This window comes from Haliotis rubra, unplaced genomic scaffold (genome assembly GCF_003918875.1).
Source record: "Haliotis rubra isolate DU_JTF1 unplaced genomic scaffold, ASM391887v1 Scf1391, whole genome shotgun sequence".
Taxonomy (NCBI): domain Eukaryota; kingdom Metazoa; phylum Mollusca; class Gastropoda; order Lepetellida; family Haliotidae; genus Haliotis; species Haliotis rubra.
The window spans coordinates 123658-149452 of NW_025765327.1; the positions used below are offsets into that span (position 1 = coordinate 123658).

Genomic DNA, 25795 nt, shown 5'->3' on the forward strand with positions numbered 1-25795 from the left:
CATGAACTTACTCTTCACTCTCCAGGCCTCCCTCACAGCCTTCGAGCTGGCAATTTGGAATAAGAGACACCACCTAGTAAAGGGAAATAGAGACAAATAATTCAATAATAATTGTTAAATAAATATTATAACATAAATGAAGGGATCACTCTGATTATATCAAGTCTCATTTGAAATTGTAACTTTGTTTTTGTGTGATATGTTTTGTAACTCTATATCAGACCAATAACTTTAATATAAGAAGTAAATAGTTAATATGACATCATTAATGGTTCAACTGTTATTAATGGTTATTATTACCATTTCCTCCAGACTATTCAGCTCCAACACAGGCGCCTGCCCTCCTCCTGTCTTCACGCTCTCACGCCTACAGTGAGCTGCCCGCCTCCTTGTCTGGCTTCTTTGTTAGAGCGAAATTTAATTTAATCAATTATTCTGAAGTATCATATGCATAATTGAAATTTATATGCTATTCAATAATTTAGTTTTCCACATTGTAGTATGTGCACAAATCAAAATTACTGAAGCTTTGGCAATCATCTGACATTTATGTACTTATTTAATAACAGTAGGCCTACACATTGATTACTCATGATCCTATTTCCATTGTCATTTCAATAAACATCATGTTTTCACTTACTTCATGTCAGTCCACAGTCAAATGAGAAACTTATCAGATTAGTAGCATCAACATAATTTCAATAACTACCCAAAAAATGTTACATGAAATACCACTTTCCCGAAAGAGCTAGATTTCTACCTTTAAATAATTAATATATAGGAAAACCTTTATAAAATTTTATACTGTGTACGAGTTAAGGTAGGAAAGAAACTCAGCCATATATATACCCTACACTATTTCCTACGGTAAGTTGAAACCAATATCATGAATTTGTCAATATTGTTATTGCCAACTTATTGGGCAGTGTATTTAACTCATCTATGATATCTTTTTTACTTGTATGTTTCCATCATTACATGTATAATAACGTGATATTAATTAGCAGTATTTAACTTATAACACATTACAAAACTGCATCTTAATTAAACCGGATAAAATCTCATCGATATTATCACGATCGCTGACAGTAAAACAACTCACTTCTCGACCACCTCCTCCCAGCATTTTCTTTTGGTCTTTAGATTCATAGTGCTGCTAAAACTGGAAAAGAGCACGGCCGAACGTACCCCGACCTCCGAGACTAAAATCTCCATCTCGGAGGCCGTCCAGTTGGCTTTCCTGGCTCTTTTCACGCAGGTGTTTTCGGCCTCTTCGGTACGTTTGGTGTCCATGTTGACGTCTGCTATCATTCCATTCGTGACGAACTCGTGTTATTCCGGGACAAGCCGAATAGCGGTTACGGAAAGGGGCGAGTGGTGACGAAAGGAATGGTCTGCTATATTTACATTGGGGAATTCCGTGACGTCATCCGGGATTCCCTGGATACGGACTGTTGACATACTTCTTACGACCCGTCTTAGTTATGAGAGCTTCGAAAATCTAGGCCCAGGTAAGTGTAGCCATATTCCCTCTGTCGACATGGCACCTAAGTTTATCAGCAACATGTAGTGGAGCAGTCGGCAAGATTACAGAATACCGGAGGCGTGTTCAGAACCGCGAGCGCTCGCATCGGCCCTGAACGGACGCGAGCGCTTGGTTACAATAAGCCATTCGTGACCAACTCGTGTTGTTCCGGGACAAGCCGAATAGCTTCTTTTATTATATTCTTAAGGGTGAAATACTGTAAATATTGGTGAAAAGAAAAATCGTATTTTCATTTTCACTGAGTAGAATATCACTTTTGCCTGGAACTAAGAAACGCGAACTACGAAATTGATGTCTCGATCATTTATAAACAATGATCAAAATATAATAAATAGAATATTTTGTTAATGTTGTCAATGGTTACGTGAACATATAAACTGTGTCAGACCACTCGATGAAGGCCTACCTTTAGAATACAGCACCACAAATTTTAAAAATACGTCATAATACCCTTTTACATAATGTAATGTGATTTTGTTCGAAAGCACGATCTCGAAACAATGCCCTATGACGCCTGCATGGCAACACGGTTGTCTGGCTCAGCGAGTGCGTATAAGCTCCGCTCACTGGTGTTTCATCTCTACGAGCTATGTCATTGCATAAGCCCAACGATGTTGAGAGTTTCCAGTAGTTGTATACCGGCGGATGCGCAATATTTTGCAAGCACCAGTTTGAAATATTTTTCTTTTTTCACTAATACGCTCATATTTATTTGTATTACGGGCTGCTGAGGTGTTATGTGTTGTGTATTTTGTATTTTGTAATTTTTTAAATTTACATATATATTTTGGTCATTCAGTCATTTGCACCATTACATAGAAAAGTGTTTTATTAGTATTTTATTTTTCGAAGCGGTAATAATGCATTACACTAGACACGTCAGTCGTGTTTGTGCCGGCTCTGTCAATGCATTCTATTTATTAGGATTAATTCAAGGGATTAGGGCAAGGGCTAGGGCTAGGGCTAAGGTTTAGGGTTTAGGGTTAGCGTTGGGGTTGGGGTTGGGGACCTAATGCAATATAGTAGGTACATGTCCGGTGGTTCGGTCAATGCATTCTATTTATTAGGATTATTTCAAGGGGTTAGGGTTAGGGTTAGGGCTGAGGGTTTAGGGTTTAGGGTTAGGGTTAGGGTTAGGGACCTAATCCAATATAGTAGGTACATGTCCGGTGTAATACGTGAGTACCATTTGTTGTTTTTCCTTTTTGCATTTTAATACTTTTTTCACACAAAAACGGGAAACCAAAAACGTCGAAAGTACATTATGAAATGGGTTAATGTAGAAATTTGGGGCTAATGGAAATTGGCCTGGAATTTGCACTGAAGCCTCTTTCACACGCAACATAAATTTTGTAAAGTAATGATTCGAAGGCTAACTCACCCTCGTGCCGTCACTACACATGCTCATGTCTCCCTCGTTCCTTAGTGCGATCCACATTATCCTTAAAGTGTTCCCTACATCACTTTTCTGTCACAAAATCACCGATTTATATAAAAGCGCGTCATTCATGCATACACCGTGAAATCTACGTCTGACGTCTGACGTCAACAACCCTTTTCAGTTTGAGGCATATCGGCTCATTCCACGCCACACGTTAATTTGTAGATTACGGAATGGGACGAGTGTGCCAAATGGCATCGGATCCATTCGGCAATTGTCCGTAGAATAAAATAACATGACACCAAGTCTACCCGTAGCATTCGTAATTGTCCGTGACCTATTCGACTCTTTCCGTTCATTTCCGTGACGTCACAGGAATGACTCGATAAATTTGTGCAACAGTGTGGACGTAGCTCAGTCGGTTAGCTGTCGAGCTAACAATCCGAAGGTCGCGGGTTCGCGTCCGACGGGTTCTCACAAACTGGTTGCTTGTCTTAATGACACGTGACCTACGGCAGATATCGTCCTCACGAGAAGTTGTGGTGCTGTATTCTAAAGGTGCTCTTCGATGAAATATACATGTTATTTGACAACATTAACAAAATATCCTCCATGCCTTCTTTTTGGAGGTTACGGAAAGGGGCGAGTGGTGACGAATGACATTAAACATGATCGCCATCTTGGTTCGCTTGGCGAGGCAGCTGTGAGAATGGTACGCGTGCGCGCGCGGGCGCTCGAACGGACACAGGCGTTCAGGATCGAGCGCCCGCTAGCGTTCGCGGGCACTCGCGGTTGTGAACACGCCTCGGATACCTATCCGCCATTTTTATTTTGATTGCGCATTTATTTTTGCGCACTTCCGTTTTGTTTCCTTAGCAACGGCACGCCATGAATGAAGGCTGTGTTGAAGCAGCGTTCAATATTAAATATTAAATATTAAATATTAAACAATATTAAAGCTCAAACAAGGTAAGATAATGGGGGTAAAGGGGGGTACCCCCCTTTATTTAAAAGCCTTACCTACCTTACCTTACCAATCAAAAAAACACTTACCATCAGAGTGTTCCCACACTGTAGAGTTCCTTTTCCCACCATGCATTTGAATAAAATTTCAACACACGATTACTTTTTACTCTGTTTACGTCAGTGAACGCTGTTAAAATCCCCAGTTCAGGTTTCCTAAACCGGAAGTAAGGTGAGGAATTCGATTTTAACCTTATTTTTACCTTAAATTCGTATTTTTATTGGATCGCTCGCAGGCTCGCGCTCTCTGTTTCTTCTATATATAGGAGCCTCACGCGCACAATAGAATGTATATAATTAGGTATCCGGTATTCTGTAAGTGTACCCAGGTAATGAAACTGTGGGTCTTAGCAGCTATGAGGTGATCTCTTCTGGTGGTCTTCAATAATATCCATCCGTTCAGGTAATGAAACTGTGGTCATCTCTTTGACATATAGGTATATTTGTACTGTCTTATCTTCAAATGACCTTCACATTAGCACTGAATACATATTGACGTTTCACTTATGTTACAGAATGCCTCTCTGTCTCACAAAGACCCAACGAGCAATATGGACGAATGTTTGTATTTGTTTTCTCGTGATCCTCACCGTAATGTTAATCATTGTTGCCATATCAGTCTACCTATCGATGCCATTACACAATGAACAGAGATCAACGAACTGGGAGAAGGATTTGATGGAAGTAAGCATACACTGTAAATTGTTAATATACAATGTTATAAGTGGTGATACATGACTATACCATTGTAATCTACTGGAAGCTATTTGATGGATGTAAACCGGAGAAAGTGTAGAATAGCATTATCGCAATGCATTGCACATAGATGAATGACTAGGATGTAATTTAAATTTAATGGAGGTTGAAAAATATTCCAAGTACCATTTTGTTGTGTTTACCAAATATAGATAAATTTGTTCTTTAATTAAATTAATACTTATACTGTTCATGACTTATCAATGTTTATAGCTAAAATACATGGAATTATCATGAAACGGCCCTCCCATTATCAGAAATTTGCGGTCCGCTGCAAATGATATTGGACTGCTCAACCTTAACGACGGGCCACTATCAGTTCTGTTGTCAAGTGACGTCATGGTTCGACATTAATTGTCTTTCGACTGGCAGATATTCTGGGTCAAACAAGTCAAAGCAACCCAAATTCCCGCTTTAAATAGCGGTAATATTGGCTTTCTTGTTGGTGCTAACCTTAACAAATGCACTATTAAGACTGTTGATGGACTAAAACTGAACACTGACATAGTTTGACATGTTGCAGGCTATGGTCTTGTCAAAGGCCAAGGTCGAATATCGTCACTTTCTGTTGTGACGTCACTTGAATTGTTCGATGACGTAATTGCATTCGGGCAGTCAAGCCCGTCAGAAGTTGATTTGGGTAAACTTAGTCAAATTCCTTCATTGTTTCCTTTTTCTTTTCAACACAAATTCCATGTATTTTAGCAATAATAACGGTAATGCTATTTTTGAGGGCATTATCATTTGCAGAAGCCCTCGGTCTTTTTCAACTGCCCTCCTTCGTCGGGCAGTTAATGGAAGACCTCGGGCTTCTGCAAATGATAATGCCCTCAAAAATAGCATTACCCTTATAATATTTATCATGAAATGACAATGTCAATGGAACACAATAGTAATGAATATAGGCCATTATAGCTGTAACCGTGAAGAACCCGGGATAGAATTGGTCTTCGGCAACCCATGCCTGTCGTAGAAGGCGACTAACGGGATCGGGTGGTCAGGCTCGTTCACTTGGTTGACACATGTCATCATATCCCAATTGTGTAGATCGATGCTTATATTGTGGATCACTGGATTGTCTGGTCCAGACTCGATTGTTTACAGACCATTATAGCTAAAATACATGGAATTATCATGAAACGGACCGCCCATTATCAGAAATTTGCGGTCCGCTGCAAATGATATTGGACCGCTCAACCTTAACGACGGGCCACTATCAGTTCTGTTGTCAAGTGACGTCATAGTTCGACATTAATTGGGTTTCGACTGGCAGTTATTCTGGGTCAAACAAGTCAAAGCAACCCAAATTCCCGCTTTAAATAGCGGTAATATTGGCTTTCTTGTTGGTGCTAACCTTAACAATTGCACTATTAAGACTGTTGATGGACCAAAACCGAACACTTTCATAGTTTGACAGGTTGCAGGCTATGGTCTTGTGAAAGGCCAAGGTCGAATATCGTCACTTTCTGTTGTGACGTCACTTGAATTGTTCGATGACGTAATTGCATTCGGGCAGTCAAGCCCGTCAGAAGTTGATTTGGGTAAACTTACAGTCCGATTCCTTCATTGTTTCCTTTTTCTTTTCAACACAAATTCCATGTATTTTAGTTAATAATAACGGTAATGCTATATTTTTGAGGGCATTATCATTTGCAGAAGCCCTCGGTCTTTTCAACTGCCCTCCTTCGTCGGGCAGTTAATGGAAGACCTCGGGCTTCTGCAAATGATAATGCCCTCAAAAATAGCATTACCCTTATACTACCATATAGCTGGAATAGTTCTGAGTGCAGCGTTAAACAACAAACCAACCAACAAACCATTATACCTGACATTTAAGCACACCAGTGCTTGAAGCCAGAGCGTGATCCAGTTTTATCATCCAAAACTGTGTTTACCAGTAGATATCGCTTGTGTGAGATCAGACGATATCTCATAGGAGATATCGTTTTGACAGTAGATTTTGTACAATGCCCTGACAATGCTATGACGTCATGAACTCGTTAGGGTCACAATGTTATGACATCGCTGCACTGCAAATCTAATGGCAGTACTGTGTTCAGAGATGTACATTTTTCATTGAAAACTAATAAAGAGTGATTTTTTATGATAAATAGAATCTCACCCTCGTGTCTTCTGATATCAAATATATCAACACTCGTTGATAAAAGTAAAAATATCCTCGGCTAGCCTCGGATATTTGTTACCTTATCAACTCGTGGTGATATATTTGATATCAAAAGACACTCGGGTGAGATTCTCTATATATCGATTGCATTGTATAATACGTTGTTATGTGTACACGGTACAATAGATCGTAACGCCAATCAATACTGTTAGGCGTGGCTGCGTATCAAGGTGGTAATGACATAGCGAGCAGACACATCGGGAGGTTTGACATTTACTGTTAGAAACGAGGTCATGACGTATAAATATGTTCCACAAGGATGGGGCATACGTGTAACAGTGTGATATGTAACTTGTAGTCTGGAATGAATTATTACTATGTGATTATGCATGTAAGTTAAGAAGGGAACTGTGCAACTTGTTATGACATATTATTTTTGTAATGCAGTTTACTGTTATATAATCTGCTTCATATGTGCCGAGGGTGGTGGTGAAAGCGTTCTCTCGTCACGCCGAAGACCCGGGTTCGATTCTCCACATGGGTACAATGTGTAAAGCCCATTTCTGGTCTCCCCGCCGTGATATTACTGCAATATTGCTAAAAGCGGCGTAAAATGGAACTCACTCACTCACCCACTCGTATGTGGAGAAATGCCCTTATGCAACATGCATTTTATGATAGATAACTTCCTTGCATGCTAGATATACCAGAAGACAGTGGTGGATGTTCCAAGGTCAGAGGTACCTGAAAGTATGAAGTTGTGAAATTTGTTTTTGATCAAGTTTAATATCCTTAGTAATCTTGATGAACATAAAGAGTTTTCTGGATTTTATCTTCTTTTATTCTTCCGGTACCGTCATCAGGTAAAACTAATAAACAGTTAATTGGGCCGGAACAGGCCCCGAATAAAAGATGATGAAATCCAGAAAACTCTTTACGTTCATCTTCTATAATGCCAGTCAAGCATTATCTTCTTCCAGTAGTTTAACATTCATTGTTCTCCTTTTGATGCATTTCTTTGAACGTTTCTAATTGACACCTAAACCAACCTTTTTACCTGCAGTTTTTACAACTTAACCCTCATTTTAACTCACACCATTTCCTACCTTATTCACATAGACTTTTATCTGGTGTTCAATTTATTAAAATATTCATTTCCGCTTCTAGCTTTTCATAATACCAAAGTAGTAATTACTTATTATGAAGTAAATATGCTAGGCGTACGGAGTGCTGAATGCTACGAGGTAATCCAGGTGGTACCATTCTACTGACACAAGTAACGATTTTATGTTTACTAGCTCATAAATTATATCACAACAGATATGTCCAGAATATCATGTTTGTCTGACATACAAATATTCATTTTGACCGCCGTCCAACTCTTGATATGAAATTCTGATGTGAGACACAAATGACGTCACAGCAAACATTATGACGTCATGTTGCTCATTACGTCCGCTCTGCCGTTTTTGACGTTTACAAGATGGTAATATTATAGGTTGTGATGTGTAATGACAATATTAATTTCAAGTTTTTCAACAACCATATCATCATATTAATATCACATACAGCCAGCCGCAAACGAGATTGATGGTAACACGTTGGAAAAGATGCAAACATTACGTAAATTATGTTTATTCGGTCAATCTATTAATATCTCGGCGTGTGTCATATATAGACATAAAACACGGACATTACAATTGACTAATAATGCTCATTGTTCTGTTGACATAGATGTTGATGGGGAGGACTATCTTGACCTGCAACAACTTAATTTGCTGAAACCGATATCTCATTTCTCTGGACTCGATTTCGACAAAGAAACTGCAGGTGTGTGTGATTGGGGGTGACACCGTTATAGTTACGTATTTTTCCCTCCTTAAGATCACCATATAATCTTTTATTATCCATATGGTGAAACACAACCAGTGTCATATATATCATATGTGCAAATGTGCACATATCACTTTTGCTCAGCAACCATTGTTTCTGTATTTCGTCGTCTGTGACGTCATTAAGCAATTGGACGTGACGCCAATGAACAGGGCAGTCACACTTGCTAACCGTTTTTTACTGCACAAATGCACATGAATAAAATAGACAATAACGAAATGATTACACTCGCAAGTATGCCACACGACTTATATGAAACCCGTGCAAAATTTCACACTCAAACATGCAAACATACACAATTTCACACTCGTTTCATATAAGTCGTATGACACACTTGCTCGTGTAATAATCTCCATACCTGTCACAGATGCATACATAAAGGTAAAGAATACTTCTGTCTGGACATTACGTTCTCATGTTACAGATCGAGAAAAGAATTTGACGACTCTCCGAAACTGGGTTAACCCTGATGGTTCTGACAGAAAGCTCCTGTACAATGGAATGAGTTACGAGAACGGCTCCATCACAGTACCAGCAGCAGGAGTGTACCACATCACAAGTCACGTCAAGTTCTACATCGAGGACAACAGGAAGGATGACAAGTCACTCCAAACATTCCGGCACCAGGTTGTCCGCTATAGTGCCTCCAGCCAGACACAGGTCGTGTTGTTTGAAAATGCCGTGACTGAGTGTAAAGAGGGTATCAACGACGGAGCTCACCTGGAGTACCCGAGTGATGCTGGTGGACTGGCTCTGTTGGATGCTGGAGATCAGGTGATGGTGAAAGTATCACACTTACAGACGCTGAAGCATGATCGTGACTGGCACTATTTCAATGTACATATTGTATAGAGTGATGTTTGAGTGCCACTACCACTTAATTGGTGATGTGACTGGCCGCATATTGACAGAACACGTAAGACACGTGCTTAGAAACTCAATTAAAAATGTTCTCAAACTAATTTATTGTTCTGTTGCACTGAAACGCATTTTTACTGCTTATGGTAATTTTCAAATTTTGTGGAGTATGAATCTTGGTAACATATGGGAGCGAGTCTTTCATTAGAACCAAAGGTAAGCCACATCGGGTGCAGTGTGTTTGTGCTGTCTTTCAAACTGAAAGATTTGGTTGGTTTGTTGTTTAATGCCACACTCAGCAATGTTCCAGCTATATGTCTGCGGTGTGTAAAATATAATGATCAACAGCATGGGCATAGATCTACGCAACTGGGATGCGATGAGGTGTCAACTAAGTCAGCGAGCCTCACCACCCGATCCCGTTAGTCCCCTCCTACCACAAGCATGGGTTGCTGAAGATCAATTCTAACCCGGATCTTCGCGGGTCTCAAACTGAAAGAGCAGAAAGTAACAGACCATCTCTCTTCACTCTTCCCTGAACAGTTTCAGTAATACCAACACATCTGATAGGGTATACTTTACATATTTAATATATTATACTTCGAATGATGTATAGGACACCCACCAAATGCACTTTCTTGGACACCAGTGGCTATCAGCTGAAAACACGGTCAGACACTTAGGCGTATTTCAGGTGGTACTGTTCCTGGTGCGACCGAATGCTTTATTTGAATTACAGTCCGTTTGGCTCAAAAGCGGACCGATGAACTGCAATCTAACTCGAAAAATAAAAAGCATATAATACTCAATGAAACGATGATCATAATCAAAACATCAGACCAACTCTGTGTTGTTTTCACGAAATGATTGATAACACAGTCTGACTGTACATTACCATGAGTTGGCACTCCCTTATGTTGATGTCAATGAGCACAACTGTTATGTATAAATGAGCATTAACGTGTAAATGTGTAACAGGTTGGCAGCCTATAGTGTCTGGCCTGTGATATGGTACAATGTACTATCTCACATCAGTGAGTTTGCTTCGACGGTGCGTTGACCAGTGTTTCACTTTTTACACTATAGTTGTCCCCCCTTTGTTCATGAGGTATCCGGGGTTGGAGGAAAGCGTTCTCTCGTCACGCAGAAGGATGGGACATAGCGAGCAGACACATAGGAAGATTTGACATTTACTGTTAGAAACGAGGTCGTGCCTGATTATTGCTAAGGCGGCGTAAAACCCAATTCACTAACTCACTCACTCATGAGGTATCCGTGGATACCGTCTTCAACGTTGCATGCACGTGCACAGGGATGGGGAACTAGTTACATTGTGACATCACAGAAGTGACTGGATGGACAGTGGGGCGTCCACATGTCACGCCGAAGACATGGATCCTATTTCCTACATGGGTACAATGTCATAGTAATGTCCATTATTGTTGTACTCTGTCGTGATACTGCTGGAATACTGCTACATCGGCGTAAAACTATACTCAGGCACATACATAAAGAAACCCTGGATCGCCGAGGATGTACAAACTAGTAACAGAAATATCAGTATGTCCCTAGAGCTTCTCCCTGAAAGCGTCGCATTCGCATTCATAGTTATTTTATAAAGAATACACAGCTTGCGAATACCATTTAACATGTTATAATACGGTACAAGTGTTTGCAAACATATTTAGGGGACGTCTTCCAAGTCACAGGGAAAGCGTATCTGAGAAATATACATAAGTGTCCCACGCACAACAGAGCTAAAGAAGCGCTTGCCGGGGACCAAGGGCTGCCCTCACCGACCGGTTCCTAAAGCCCGCATGAAGCCAACGCATAACTGCAAGTTCCCTTCTCAGAAAAGTCACTGAAATCGATATATTAAGATCTATTTTTGTGATTTTTAACGGATTTTTTAGTTCTATTTAACATATGAACCCCGTTTGGTGTGAGGTTTATCACGAGGTTTGTCGCAAGAGTGTGACATGAATAACAAATGCGTGAGTTTCAAGCCAAAGGCGTAATAGATGGCAGATATGCCTTTCGGAGTTTCGGATTTTGGGACCACAGAGCTTTTTTTGAAAACGACTAAAGACCACATTGACCTTTGTATGCGTAGCAATCATGAATCTTATCAGCATGGCGTTCAAACCAGAGATTGACTATAGGTGCTTAGCACATTTCTACGCGCGTGAGGGAACGACTACGCAGTATATGATGCTTTGACACGCTATAGCATTCTGAATGATTCATTTATTTTGCCTTATTTCATTACAATGTTAAAATGTGTTATAGAACGTGAGTGTCCCATTAAGATAATTATCAAGTGAAATGTTTCGTTAAGCTCCTACGTAGAAAGACTTCTTTGTTAATTCAAGTAAGTATAGTGTATGTTTTTACATGATACATAATGCATGAGATAAGGCTCACTAATTGGTTGTTTTCGTAAGTGTAAGTGTAGCCATATTCCCTCTGTCGACATGGCACCTAAGTTTATCAACAACATGTAGTGGAGCAGTCTCCGTGCTGCGATGTTCCTTAGGTGGCTGGCGGGGGATTGTTCATATTGAAATCAATAAATTTATTCAATCGCGTATGGTATGATCTTAGCTGCCATGAGTTGATCTCTTCTGGTGGTCTTCAACAATATCCATCCGTTCAGGTAATAAAACTTTGGTTATCTCTTTGACATATAGGTATATATGTACTGTCTTATCTTCAAATGACCTTCACATTAGCACTGAGTACATATTGACGTTTCACTTATATTACAGAATGCCTCTCTGCCTCAAAAAGACTCAACGAGCAATATGGATGAAAGTTTGTATTTGTTTTCTCGTGATCCTCACCGTAATGTTAATCATTTTTGCCATATCAGTCTACCTATCGATGCCATTACACAATGGACAGAGATCAACGAACTGGGAGAAGGATTTGATGGAGGTAAGCATACACAGTAAATTGTTAATATACAATGTTATAAGTGGTGATACATGACTATACCATTGTAATCTACTGGAATCTATTTGATGGATGTAAACCGGAGAAAGTGTAGAATAGCATTATCGCAATGCATTGCACACAGATTAATGACTAGGATGTAATTAAAATTTAATGGAGGTTGAAAAATACCCCAAGTACCATTTTGTTATGTTTACCAAATATAGATAAATGTGTTCTTTAATTAAATTAATACTTATACTGTTTATGACTTATCAATGTATATTCATCATGAAATGACAATGTCAATGGAACACAATAGCAATGAATATAGGCCATTCTAAGATGCCTAGCGGTTAGAACAATCGGAAAAAAAATACATTATCAGACAATAAAGGTATAGTTTTTTGACGACGTAACAATCGAATGACGTTATCCCGTCACTGCGCCATTCTAGTGTGCCCCCTCGTAATCGAACAATTTTACATTACGTCACAATGTAAGCGACGTCACGATGCATGTCAGTTGTCATCGCCTCGTACGGCCTCCTACAGTAAACTACACCGTTGCATCCAGTTTCTTGGTTTGCTGTTGCTTCACGCAGCTAACATCACTGGTGGAAACATTACGTTTATGTTTTACGACGGTTAAAATGTGTCATTTCGACTCACAAGTTTTCAGCGACACGGTAACGTTCGTAATGTTTACATTCCCACAATGCAATTGTGGAATGTCGCTTGACTACTCAACTTCCTCTGGATGTACTGATCTAAACTTACGCTGGTAGTAGAAATGCAACGTTCATATTGCCCCATATGGTTTACGTTAATGACAGATGTAATTAAAATAATTCAGAGAAGATATTTAATCCGAACGTAAACCGTCATCAAACTGTTATCATTTGTTTTTTTCTGGTAACGTTCGTCTTAACGTAGGGGGCAGACACATCAATAGAACAGCACGCCATTTAACCCTGTGCGAGGATTCTAAATTTAGGTCACCGACACCGTTGTTTGTTTTCTACCTTAAATCAATCGTAATTATCTTTAGAAAGTATTAAATTTGGCATCTTAGAAAAGAAATACACTTCGCCCTACCACCATGTATAGTGTAATAAAACCACTCTTTCGCCCTGGACTATTATAACGTTAAAGCACTCGGACGCAAGCGTCCTCTTGCTTTAACAAAAATTGTTCAGGGCAAAAGTGTGTTTTATTACACTATACATGGTGGTAGAGCGAAGTGTATTTCTTAAGTATAGCTGTAACCGTGAAGAACCCGGGATAGAATTGGTCATCGGCAACCCATGCCTGTCGTAGAAGGCGACTAACGGGATCGGGTGGTCAGGCTCGTTCACTTGGTTGACACATGTCATCATATCCCAATTGTGTAGATCGATGCTCATATTGTGGATCACTGGATTGTCTGGTCCAGACTCGATTGTTTACAGACCACTACCATATAGCTGGAATATTTCTGAGTGCAGCGTTAAACAACAAAACAACCAACAAACCATTATAGCTGACATTTATGCACACCAGAGCGTGATCCAGTTATGTCGATTGCATTGTATAATACGTTGTTATGTGTACACGGTACTTGATCGTAACGCCAATGAATACTGTTAGGCGTGGCTGCATATAAGGTGGTAATGACATAGCGAGCAGACACATCGGGAGGTTTGACATTTACTGTTAGAAACGAGGTCGTGACGTATAAATTTAGAAGGGAAGTTAAGAAGGGAACTGTGCAACTTGTTATGAAATATTGTTTTTTGTAATGCAGTTTACTGTTATATAATCTGCTTCATATGTGCCGAGGGTGGTGGTGAAAGCGTTCTCTCGTCACGCCGAAGACCCGGGTTCGATTCCCCACATGGGTACAATGTGTAAAGCCCATTTCTGGTCTCCCCGCCGTGATATTGCTGCAATATTGCTAAAAGCGGCGTAAAACGGAACTCACTCACTCACCCACTCGTAGAGAAATGCCCTTATGCAATATGCATTTTATGACCGATAACTTCCTTGCATGCTAGATATACAAGAAGACAGTGGTGGATGTTTCAAGGTCAAGGGTACCTGAAAGTATGAAGTTGTGAAATTTCGTTTTGATCAAGTTTGATATCATTAGTAATCTTTCTTTTTTTTCTTTTTCTATTTTTCCATTTTTATGTTACAATTTCCATTACAGCAGCTTTATGTTCTTCCATTGAAAGTACTTCAAGTGTACAGTGAGTAGTGTTGATGTAAATACATAATGTGTACATTACCTCTTATATATATAGTACACATATATACAAAATACATGTACATGTAGTTACAGTCAGTCAGTTATAGTATTTCGAAAAAGTAAATGGAAGGATGACCAGAAAGAATGAAAACTTGCATAGTTACAATTAGAAAAGGCAATAAATTTTGAGATTTCATAAGATTTTAATACTTCTTTTTGAAACCATATAAAATTAGGTTTCACTGCTTTCTTACTACATTTATACAACATATATTTGATTATTATTATCACCACATTAGGAGGATGATTATGTTTACCTTTAAATCCAAATAATATATGATTTTCACTTAAGTGAATTTTACTTTCCATGTATCCTTCAATCCATTCAGTAAATTTTGTCTAAATATCTATTGCATATTGACAATTACAAAGCACATGTGCTATAGTTACAGCTGGACCGTTACACAATGAACATGCTGGTGACTTAACATAGCCAATCTTATATAAATAACAATTAGTGCTGAGAATATTATGTAAAATCTTAAACTGAAACAATCTTAAGTCACTGCTTTGTGTACATCTTTTTGCCATTAAACTATAGTTTATCCATTCAGTTTCAGTAATAGCTTTTGCTATAGCTTTTAAGTTTTGTAAATTTAGAATTTTGCAACATTTCATAAAATAATCTACTACCTGAAGTACTGTTGATTTTAGAAATATTATAAGGTAATATTGGTATTTGAGAGATGTCTTGTATTTGACTACAGTTAATTCTTTGTAAGTAGTGGGCGATAGATTGTTTCAAGCCTTGAAATGTTAAAAAGTCTGTATTCAAAGTATATTTGTGTAAAAAATCATGGAAATTAAACCAATTTCCTGTATCGTTGAAGAAATCGTTAATATATGTTATACCTTTTTCATACCAATGGGAAAATATACTGGCTTATCTATCAATTGTTATGTTATTATTGTACCAGATTGACTTATTCATTATATCCGTAACAGATAGTTCAATATTATCACAACAATTTAAATATGATGCATATATTGACAGTATTTCTTTCCAAAACTGGTTGTGGATATTTTGGACAATATTGTTTTCTATGTAGAAAGCATCAGCCAAATTTACTATTTTTGCCTCAACTAAATGATCATAAAAGAAACATGCCCATTTGGACTTACTTACAGATAGTCTTTTGATCCAACAAAGTTTCTGAGCTGCAATAACCTTTTCTATTATGGGTACACTTATGCCACCATACTTAGGCTGTAGTGACATTGTATCTCTCTTGACTTTATCTGGTTTAAATTTCCAAACAAATTGAAAACATTTCTTTTGAAAAGCTTCTATTATAGTTTTAGGTGGGCTTGGTATACTGCTGAATAAATGGTTTAGTTTAGGTAGTAATAATGATTTTAACACAATATTTCTACCCATTGGTGTTAAAGTTCTCTTTGTCCAATGTTCCATTTCTTTTTCAATATTATCTAATTTATTTACATAGTTCAGATTAACCATATTTCCTAAATCAATATCAAATTCAATACCTAATAGCTTAAACTGTGTTTGTGTCCAGTCCAACTTATACTCTTTACAGAGTTTGTATCTTGATCTCTTTTTGGAACCTATCCATATCAATTTGTTTTTCTCTGTGTTTACTTTTAATCCTGAAAATCTGGCAAAAAAGGATAATGTACTCATTGCAGAGTAGAGACTTTTTTCTGATCCATCTAAACTAACAGTGGTATCATCTGCAAATTGTGCTAGAAGGGAATATATATTACCAAGTTTTAATCCCGTTATATTTTTATTATTTCTTAACATTATTGCTAGGATTTCTGCGCATAATATGAAGAGATATGGTGATATAGGATCCCCCTCACGACAATCTCTTGTAACCTTAAAGAAGGGGCTTGCAAAACCGTTAACCAAAACACTTGTTTCAATGTTTTCGAAAAAAATAATTTTATCCAATTTTGAATACTGGGCCCAAAGCGGAAAAAGTTAAGTACATTATGTGTAAATTTTCTATCCACAAAATCAAATGCCTTTTCAAAATCAATAAGTAGTAGTAAGCCTGGTATCTGGTCTGATTCTGTATAGTCTAATATATCATAAATAAGTCTAGTCACTTCACCTATATATCTACCCGATACAAAACCCTTTTGATCCTCATGGATAATCAGTCATAAGATTGGCTTTATTCTATTTGCAATTGTCGATGCAGCTAATTTATAAGTAGTATTTAAAAGAGTAATAGGGCGCCAATTTTTTAGAAAGAGTTTTGATTTGTCTTCTTTAGGCAAGCAAGTGATTAGACCTTGTTTTTGTGTAGTAGATAAGGCCCGTTTCATATGCATAATTTAAAGCATTTATCAAATATTTATTGAGGTCTCACAAAAAGAACTTTAAAAATTCTGCTGTGAAGCCATCTGGGCCAGGAGTCTTATCATTTTTCATTTTTTTTAGTGCTTCAAGTACTTCATTATAGGTCAGCTCCCCTTCTAAGGAAAGTGATGTTTGACAGTCTGACCTAGGCACTGATACTTTAGCAAAAAGGTTTTCCAGATCAATCTGTATCAATCTGTGTCTTCAGTTTCATACAGTTTTTCATAAAAATGTTTCACTTCTTGAATGATTTCATGTTGTTTCTTCAATAACGTTCCATCTGGTTTTTCAACAGCTGAGATAGATTTAGTTAGAAAATTTCTACTTTCTAATTTTAAAAAGTAATTGGATGTTTTTTCTCCATGTTCTATCCACTTGGCTTTTGATCTAATAAAGGAGCCTTGTGTTTTTACTTTATGTAAGTTTTCTAATTCAAGTTTAGTAGATTTGTATTCTTCTAGTAATACGTCTGACTGTCTACTAGCTTCGTCTCCCAGTTTAATCTCAATTTCACTTAGTTTTTATTCTAGATTCGATTCCAAAGCTAGATATTCTTTTTTATGAGTGGATGAAAAAAGTATTGATGTTCCTCTAATATTTAAAAGTAACATCTCCCATCATAACTGATCATTTATTGTAAACATCTTTCCATCTTTAACAGTTTTGTCTTCGTATTGTTCAAGAGTGTTATTTATTGTTTTTTTAATCATTTCTACATATTCCTTGTCCTTTAGTAATGAATTATTGAATTTCCAGAATCCTTTTCCCCTTTGCATGTCCGAAAGTGAAATTGCAAGAGATACTATAGAGTGATCTGAGTTTATACTAGGTATGATATCACTTTTCTCAATGGACTGGAGAATATTATGGGAACTAGAAAATAGTCTAAACGAGCTTGCTTTAATGGTGTTGGTTGTCGCCAGGTGAATCTTCGAGCTGATGGGTAAGACTCTCGCCATGGGTCTTTAAGATCTAATATATCAATTGTTTTGAGTAATTCCTGTCTTGCTTTAGGGTTATTGATATGTGTATAATTGTAAGTATCTTTAACAGGGTCTAAAACTAAATTCCAATCTCCACATATAATAAGTTTATCACATGTTAAATTCCCAGCAATTTCTTTTATTTTCCTAATAAACTCAGGTTTATCAGAATTAGGCCCATAGAGATTGATTAAAGTAAATATCTTATCATCAATGCTAACATCTACTGCTACATAGTTACCATCTTCTTTATCAAACTTGCATTGGAGTACTTTAAATTCAAAGGTATTATTAAATAAGATTGCTGTACTTCTTGCATTACTTCTAAATGGACTAATGTAGCATTCTTATAACCCCACTACTGTTTTATGATTTGTTCTTGGTCAGCTGTGAAATGCACATCTTGCAAACAATAAATATGCGCCTTTTTATTCTTTAAAAACCTGAAAACTTGTTTCCTTTTGAAACTATTATTTAAGCCTCTACAATTTATAGATACTATCTTAAATGTTCCCTTTGAGTTTGTCATGAGGATAAAATGTTGTATACATCTTATAGCAACTATTTTCAAAACTGTACACTGTTTTTCTGAGATGGAAAATGCATACTTTGTTAAAAACAAACAAACATAAGAAAGTATACAAGTACATAGGAAGTTTGCTTCCTGGCTGGATATCGTATCCGCCACACAAATAATAAATATACATCATGAAACTCGCGTTTTCTTAACTTTCTGTCTCATGCAGAACTCATAGGCATTGCATTTATAATCTAATCATAAATGAAAACTGTAGTTAGCCAGTTGCTCTGGGATAATCAACGAACATTACCGTTTCTTACATGTAAGCCACGTTTTAGAAGTTATCATAAGTAATCTTACTTACATTAAAACAGAGTTCATACTTGTGAGGTGAAAAATGTTCAGAAAACATGTGCTGTGTGTCCTTCACCTTCAAAATCCAAAACATCCGGTTGGTTTCACGTGTTCTCTGTTTGTAAACAAATACACGTGGTTTACTGTCGAATAAAATTGTGGTTCCTCTGTCCATTGCTTATCTAGCCCTGACAACAATCCTAGAAGCATAAACAGATTCCACCGGATTCCCAGACGAGGTTGTGATAAAAAGCAATTAATTATTTAATCAAACAAATTCATAGCACAGTTTCAAAGAAACAGAAGGCAACAGAACAATCATTTGACACGTGAACCAGCACCACTGTGGGCGTTGCTGTATTATAAGTTTTGATCCAATTCTATTGGCTTCCAAGAAGAGTCACTGTTTTCCCTGTATTCAAGGATAACTCTCATTCCCCTCTCGTAGATTCGTGTTTGCACCTTGTGTTCTGTACGCAGGGCGTATGCCTTAGCTGCAAGCTTCCCCCGGTATTTCTTGAGGGGGACGGGCAGGTCTGTTCTTATAGATATTTTCTTATGCCTGAGAGTAGATGAATTCTTGTAACTGGCTTGCAGTACCTCCTGTCCATCGGACATATGTACAAACTTTACTACAATTGGTTTGGGGGAGTTTTGGGTGTGTTCGTTTGCACTCTGCCGAGGTAGGCGATGAATGGCGACAACGCTGGGTGACGAGTAGTCTGTCGTACAGACCCTGAAGCAAATATATCCAAGAAAGGCCACGCAAGTCTAGAAAATGTGGCAAGTCTAGATTTACTCAGCTTCTGAAAATGAAGAAAGTCTCAGGGCTCCTTTTCATTATATATATATTTTTTTTTTACTATGAACTTTTTTCAGTAAAATATCATCCGTCGTTGTAAGTAAATATTCGTCCATTTTTCCTGTTGGTAGTGCTTCCTTGTTTTCTGTTTTGCTACGTTAAAAACCTTTTCGTGTTCCCGACATTGTGTTCAAGTCAGATTGTGGCGGATTACGGGAGCTGATTCGTCTAGCGACCTGTCGCCATGAGCGTCTAACACGAAGTTTCCTTAGTAATCTTGATGAACATAAAGCGTTTTCTGGAGTTTTCTGGATTTCATTTTCTTTTCTTCTTCCGGTACCATCATCAGGTAAAACTAATAAACAGTTAACTGGGCCGGAACAGGGCCCGAATAAAAGAAGATGAAATCCAGAAAACTCTTTACGTTAATCAAATAGCATCTTCTAAAATGCCAGTCAAGCATTATCTCCTCTCAGTAGTTTAACATTAATGTTCTCCTTTTGATGCATTTCTTTGAACGTTTCTAAGTGACACCTAAACCAACCTTTTTATCTGCACTTTTCACAACTTAACCTTCATTTTAACTCACGCCATTTCCTACCTTATTCACATAGACATCTATCTGGTGTTCAATTTATTAAAATATTCGTTTCCGTTTCTAGTTTTTCATAATACCAAAGTAGTAATTAGAGGGTGCCTCGGTCTACTCCCATTTGTGAAAACTCCCAATTGTGAGACTCCCAGTTATGAGACAGTGGAGTAGGTAATTAACAACGAAAACACACCATACTCCCCGGTCTGATAGAATGGGTTAACCCTAGCTAATTACTGATTTGCTATGTAACTGAATTTTGTGGAAGTCTTTATGAAACTTTAAAAGATAAATTCATTAACATACACTTTGTGTAGGTAACTTCGTAATCATTGAAAGAGAAATTAATGTACCTACTCAGATTTACACCCGTCTCCGAAACTACAAGATATGGTTTAAGAAATAACTCTGAAATACAAGTTTACAGTCGAACTGCCTCTTATACCAAATCCTTTTTATCCGGCACTACCCGTTATAACCTGGATACCATTTTGAACGGAAACAAAGAATTTACTCCTTGTGTAAACCAGAAAATAGTTGAATCTGTCCACGATTATATCATCAAGACACAACGCTTCAAATTTTCTCAGGAAAATACTTAAATTAACTCAACAACCTTCTCATGATTGATTTAAATTCCTACAATAGCTTGTTAGACACACACAACTGTAACTCTCTAATTATGACTGCTTAGAGAATAGTTGTATTTGATGTATACTTAAAAATATATTTATGCAATAGTCAATATCGATGATGCCACATCCTCCATTTCCTTTTGTATTTTATGTTGCATGGGAGCGGTGTAATGCTTGCTCACCAATCCCAATTCATTTTCATAATAATAATAAATTAGGTTTAAACCAAAATGACTTTCAAACTTTATAATAGTCTATCTCTTCTGTGTAAATAGAATCTTGGATAATCTATTTCATTAATCTTCTCATCAATGACTCCTGTGGGTACTCTTCAACAACTGGGCTGATCCCACTTTCATTGTAGGGATGTGGAAACACCACCTATGTGCACTGAACCATTAATTAATGTGTCTCACAACTGGGAGTTCTCACAAATGGGAGGACACCAATCTACTGATTATGAACTAAATATGCTAGGCGTACGGAGTTTACGAGGTTATCCAGGTGGTACCATTCTACTGACACAAGTAACGATTTTATGTTTACTAGCTCATAAGTTATATCACAACAAATATGTCCAGAAGATCACTTTTGTCTGACATTCAAATACTCATTTTGACCGCCGTCCAACTCTTATATGAAATTCTGACGTGAGACACAAATGACGTCACAGCAAACATGTTGCTCATTACGTCCGCTTTGTCGTTTTTGAGATTACTAAACGAGTGTCTGTCTGATACCATTTATCTTACAACGAGTTGTTTCAAAACGTATTTAACGAGCGAAAGCGAGTTAAATACGTTTTGAAACAACGAGTTGACAATCATGAAATTTGAATCTATTCGACCATTAAATGGTGCGATTTTATGGTGTGTAAGAAACAGATTACTGTACTCGTGTCTGTCTGATACCATTTATCTTACAACGAGTTGTTTCAAAACATTTAACGAGCGAAAGCGAGTTTAATGGTCGAATAGATTCAAATTTCATGTTTTCTCATCGTAGGTGCGCAATAATACACAACACAACGTTTATGAATGAGTGACGCCACTTGGCTTCCTAATCACTACTCATCCCCATGGTGACCCTCCACAAAAAGGTTTCTGCCACCTCTTCGCATCACCAAGGCAATGGTGATAATGATAACTAGATAAGATCACAGAAAATTAATTAAACCCTCTAAAACGACGATGTTACCATGCAAATGTGGATGATTTTAATTCTTACAAGCGTAAACTATTTGCGCTAGGGACGTCATCGTTATCGCTTGGTGGTTGTCGTCATCGAAAGATTGTTTTGGATATCTCTGCTCATCGGGGATCTGTACTTGTGTACCAGTTTACGTTCAATGTTCTCCCTTCTTTTGAGTGTGTGTAATTAGGTGCACCCAGTGTGCTTGAATGTGACATTGCTGAGGTTACGTTCACTATCAATGGGGGATTACATGTGCCGCCATTTGCACTCATGAAGCCTTGCAACGTACCATGTCGTACATTGTTTCAACGAGTGTGTTTTGGTTCTGATTGTCATGAGTGAATTTCACGACAACATTGGAATCACATAGTATCTCGGAGCTGGAAGTGGGTCTTCATCATGTGTATCAATGAAAAATGTCATCTTCATCAATGCATCAGAGAAACAGCGAGGCAAATCGACCTCACAATGGACAGGCACTGACGTTATCGTGTCAGGTATTTTTGGAAGACGACACATGACACTTGTCGCATCTCTCCAGTAAAAGTACCAGTGTTGTACATTTTGAATATTCGAAGGGAATCAAGGGCTTTATCGCTAACGGTGATTTTCACATAATTGTTTTCACAGGTATCACTGATTGTTGGAGCCATTTTGAATTCATGACTAGGAATCAAAAGTTTTAATAAAAGGAATTAGAAAATAAATAGATTCGTGTTGTATTTATTCTACTTGTGACTCATTGTATAAATACCTGTTTATGTTGCAATCGCGAAAATAACAGGTAGGTGTAAAGAGGTTGTTTTTGGCACGAGTAACAGGTTTCTGTTCGATTGAAGCACGAGTAACTTATCAATGACTTTTAATCAGGAAAGTAGTCCGTCATAACCTGACCCTAGGTCATCACCATGGAGTAGCCAATCACGGGATTAGAAATCGATCTCACACATATGTGTGATACCAGTTTTCTCACATGGGTTTCTCACCCACGGGTGTGTAAGAAAAGATGGTAACATTATAGGTTGTGATGTGTAATGACAATATTAATTCCAAGTTTTTCAACAACCATATCATCATATTAATATCACAATACAGCCAGCCGCAAACTAGATTGATGGTAACACGTTGTAAAAGATGCAAACATTACGTAAATTATGTTTATTCGGTCAATCTATTAATATCTCGGCGTGTGTCATATATACACATAAAACACGGACATTACAAGTGACTACTAATGCTCATTGTTCTGTTGACATAGATGTTGATGGGGAGGACTATCTTGACCTGCAACAACTTAATTTGCTGAAACCGATATCTCATTTCTCTGGACTCGATTTCGACAAAGAAACTGCAGGTGTGTGTGATTGGAGGTGACACCGTTATAGTTACGTATTTTTCCCGCCTTAAGATCACCATATAATCTTTTATTATCCATATGGTGAAACATAACCAGTGTCATATATATCATATGTGCAAATGTGCACATATCACTTTTGCTCAGCAACCATTGTTTCTGTATTTCATCGTCTGTGACGTCATTAAGCAACTGGACGTGACGTCAATGAACAGGGCAGTCACACTTGCTAACCGCTTTTTACTGCACAAATGCACATGAATAAAAAAGACAATAACGAAATTATTACACTCGCAAGTGTGCCACACTACTTATATGAAACTCGTGCAACATTTCACACTCCAACATACAAACATACACAATTTTACACTCGTTTCATATAGGTCGCATGACACACTTGCTCGTGTAATAATCTCTATACCTGTCACAGATGCATACATAAAGGTAAAGAATACTTCTGTCTGGACATTACGTTCTAATGTTACAGATCGAGAAAAGAATTTGACGACACTCCGAAGCTGGGTTAACCCTGATGGTTCTGACAGAAAGCTCCTGTACAATGGAATGAGTTACGAGAACGGCTCCATCACAGTACCAGCAGCAGGAGTGTACCACATCACAAGTCACGTCAAGTTCTACATCGAGGACAACAGGAAGGATGACAAGCCATTCCAGACATTCCGGCACCAGGTTGTACGCTATAGCGCCTCCAGCCAGACGCAGGTCGTGTTGTTTGAGAATGCCGTGACTGAGTGTAAAGAGGGTATCAACGATGGAGCTCACCTGGAGTACCCGAGTGATGCTGGTGGACTGGCTCTGTTGGACGCTGGAGATCAGGTGATGGTGAAAGTATCACACTTACAGACGCTGAAGCATGATCGTGACTGGCACTATTTCAATGTACATATTGTATAGAGTGATGTTTGAGTGCCACTACCACTTAATGGTGATGTGACTGGCCGCATATTGACAGAACACGTAAGACACGTGCTTAGAAACTCAATTAAAAATGTTCTCAAACTAATTTATTGTTCTGTTGCACTGAAACGCATTTTTACTGCTTATGGTAATTTTCAAATTTTGTGGAGTATGAATCTTGGTAACATATGGGAGCGAGTCTTTCATTAGAACCAAAGGTAAGCCACATCGGGTGCAGTGTGTTTGTGCTGTCTTTCAAACTGAAAGATTTGGTTGGTTTGTTGTTTAATGCCACACTCAGCAATGTTCCAGCTATATGTCTGCGGTGTGTAAAATATAATGATCAACAGCATGGGCATAGATCTACGCAACTGGGATGCGATGAGGTGTCAACCAAATCAGCGAGCCTCACCACCCGATCCCGTTAGTCCCCTCCTACCACAAGCATGGGTTGCTGAAGATCAATTCTAACCCGGATCTTCGCGGGTCTCAAACTGAAAGAGCAGAAAGTAACAGACCATCTCTCTTCTCTCTTCTCGGATACAGTTTCAGTAATAACAACACATCTGATAGGGTATACTTTACATTTTTAGTATATTATACTTCGAATGATGTATAGGATACCCACCAAATGCACTTCCTTGGACACCAGTGGCTACACACGGTCAGACACTCACGGGTATTTCAGGTGGTACTGTTCCTGGTGCGACCGAATGCTTTATTAGAACTACAGTCCGTTTGGCTCAAAAGCGGACCGATGAACTGCAATCCAACTCGAAAACTAAAAAGCGTATAATACTCAATGAAACACTGATCATAATCAAAACATCAGACCAACTCTGTTTGGTTTTCACGAAATGACTGATAACACAGTCTGACTGTACATTACCATGAGTTGGCACTCCCTTATGTTGATTTCAATGATCAAGACTGTTATGTATAAATGAGCATTAACGTGTAAATGTGTAACAGGTTGGCAGCCTATAGTGTCTGGCCTGTGATATGGTACAATGTACTATCTCACATCAGTGAGTTTGCTTCGACGCTGCGTTGAACAGTGTTTCACTTTTTTACGCTATAGTTGTCCCCCCTTTGTTCATGAGGTATCCGGGGTTGGAGGAAAGCGTTCTCTCGTCACGCAGAAGGATGGGACATAGCGAGCTGACACATCGGAAGATTTGACATTTACTGTTAGAAACGAGGTCGTGCCTGAATATTGCTAAGGCGGCGTAAAACCCAATTCACTCACTCACTCACTCATGAGGTATCCGTGGATACCGTCTTCAACGTTGCATGCACGTGCACAGGG

General features: G+C 38.2%; 2 protein-coding genes across 2 annotated transcripts; both read left to right on the forward strand.

Annotated features, from left to right (window-relative positions):
- The first annotated feature begins 4603 nt into the window (after window positions 1-4603).
- LOC124268580 lies at window positions 4604-9925 on the forward strand. The gene is made up of 4 exons (XM_046703578.1): window positions 4604-4634; window positions 7533-7550; window positions 8566-8661; window positions 9149-9925. Exon 4 carries the CDS (start codon window positions 9226-9228, stop codon window positions 9574-9576), a length of 351 nt encoding a protein of 116 aa, XP_046559534.1. The 5' UTR covers window positions 4604-4634; window positions 7533-7550; window positions 8566-8661; window positions 9149-9225; the 3' UTR covers window positions 9577-9925.
- A 2220-nt stretch (window positions 9926-12145) lies between these two features.
- On the forward strand, window positions 12146-24825 carry LOC124268576. The gene is made up of 4 exons (XM_046703573.1): window positions 12146-12238; window positions 12351-12519; window positions 23473-23568; window positions 24056-24825. The coding sequence occupies exons 2-4, from the start codon at window positions 12387-12389 to the stop codon at window positions 24481-24483; spliced, it is 657 nt and encodes a 218-aa protein (XP_046559529.1). The 5' UTR covers window positions 12146-12238; window positions 12351-12386; the 3' UTR covers window positions 24484-24825.
- Window positions 24826-25795: the final 970 nt, after the last annotated feature.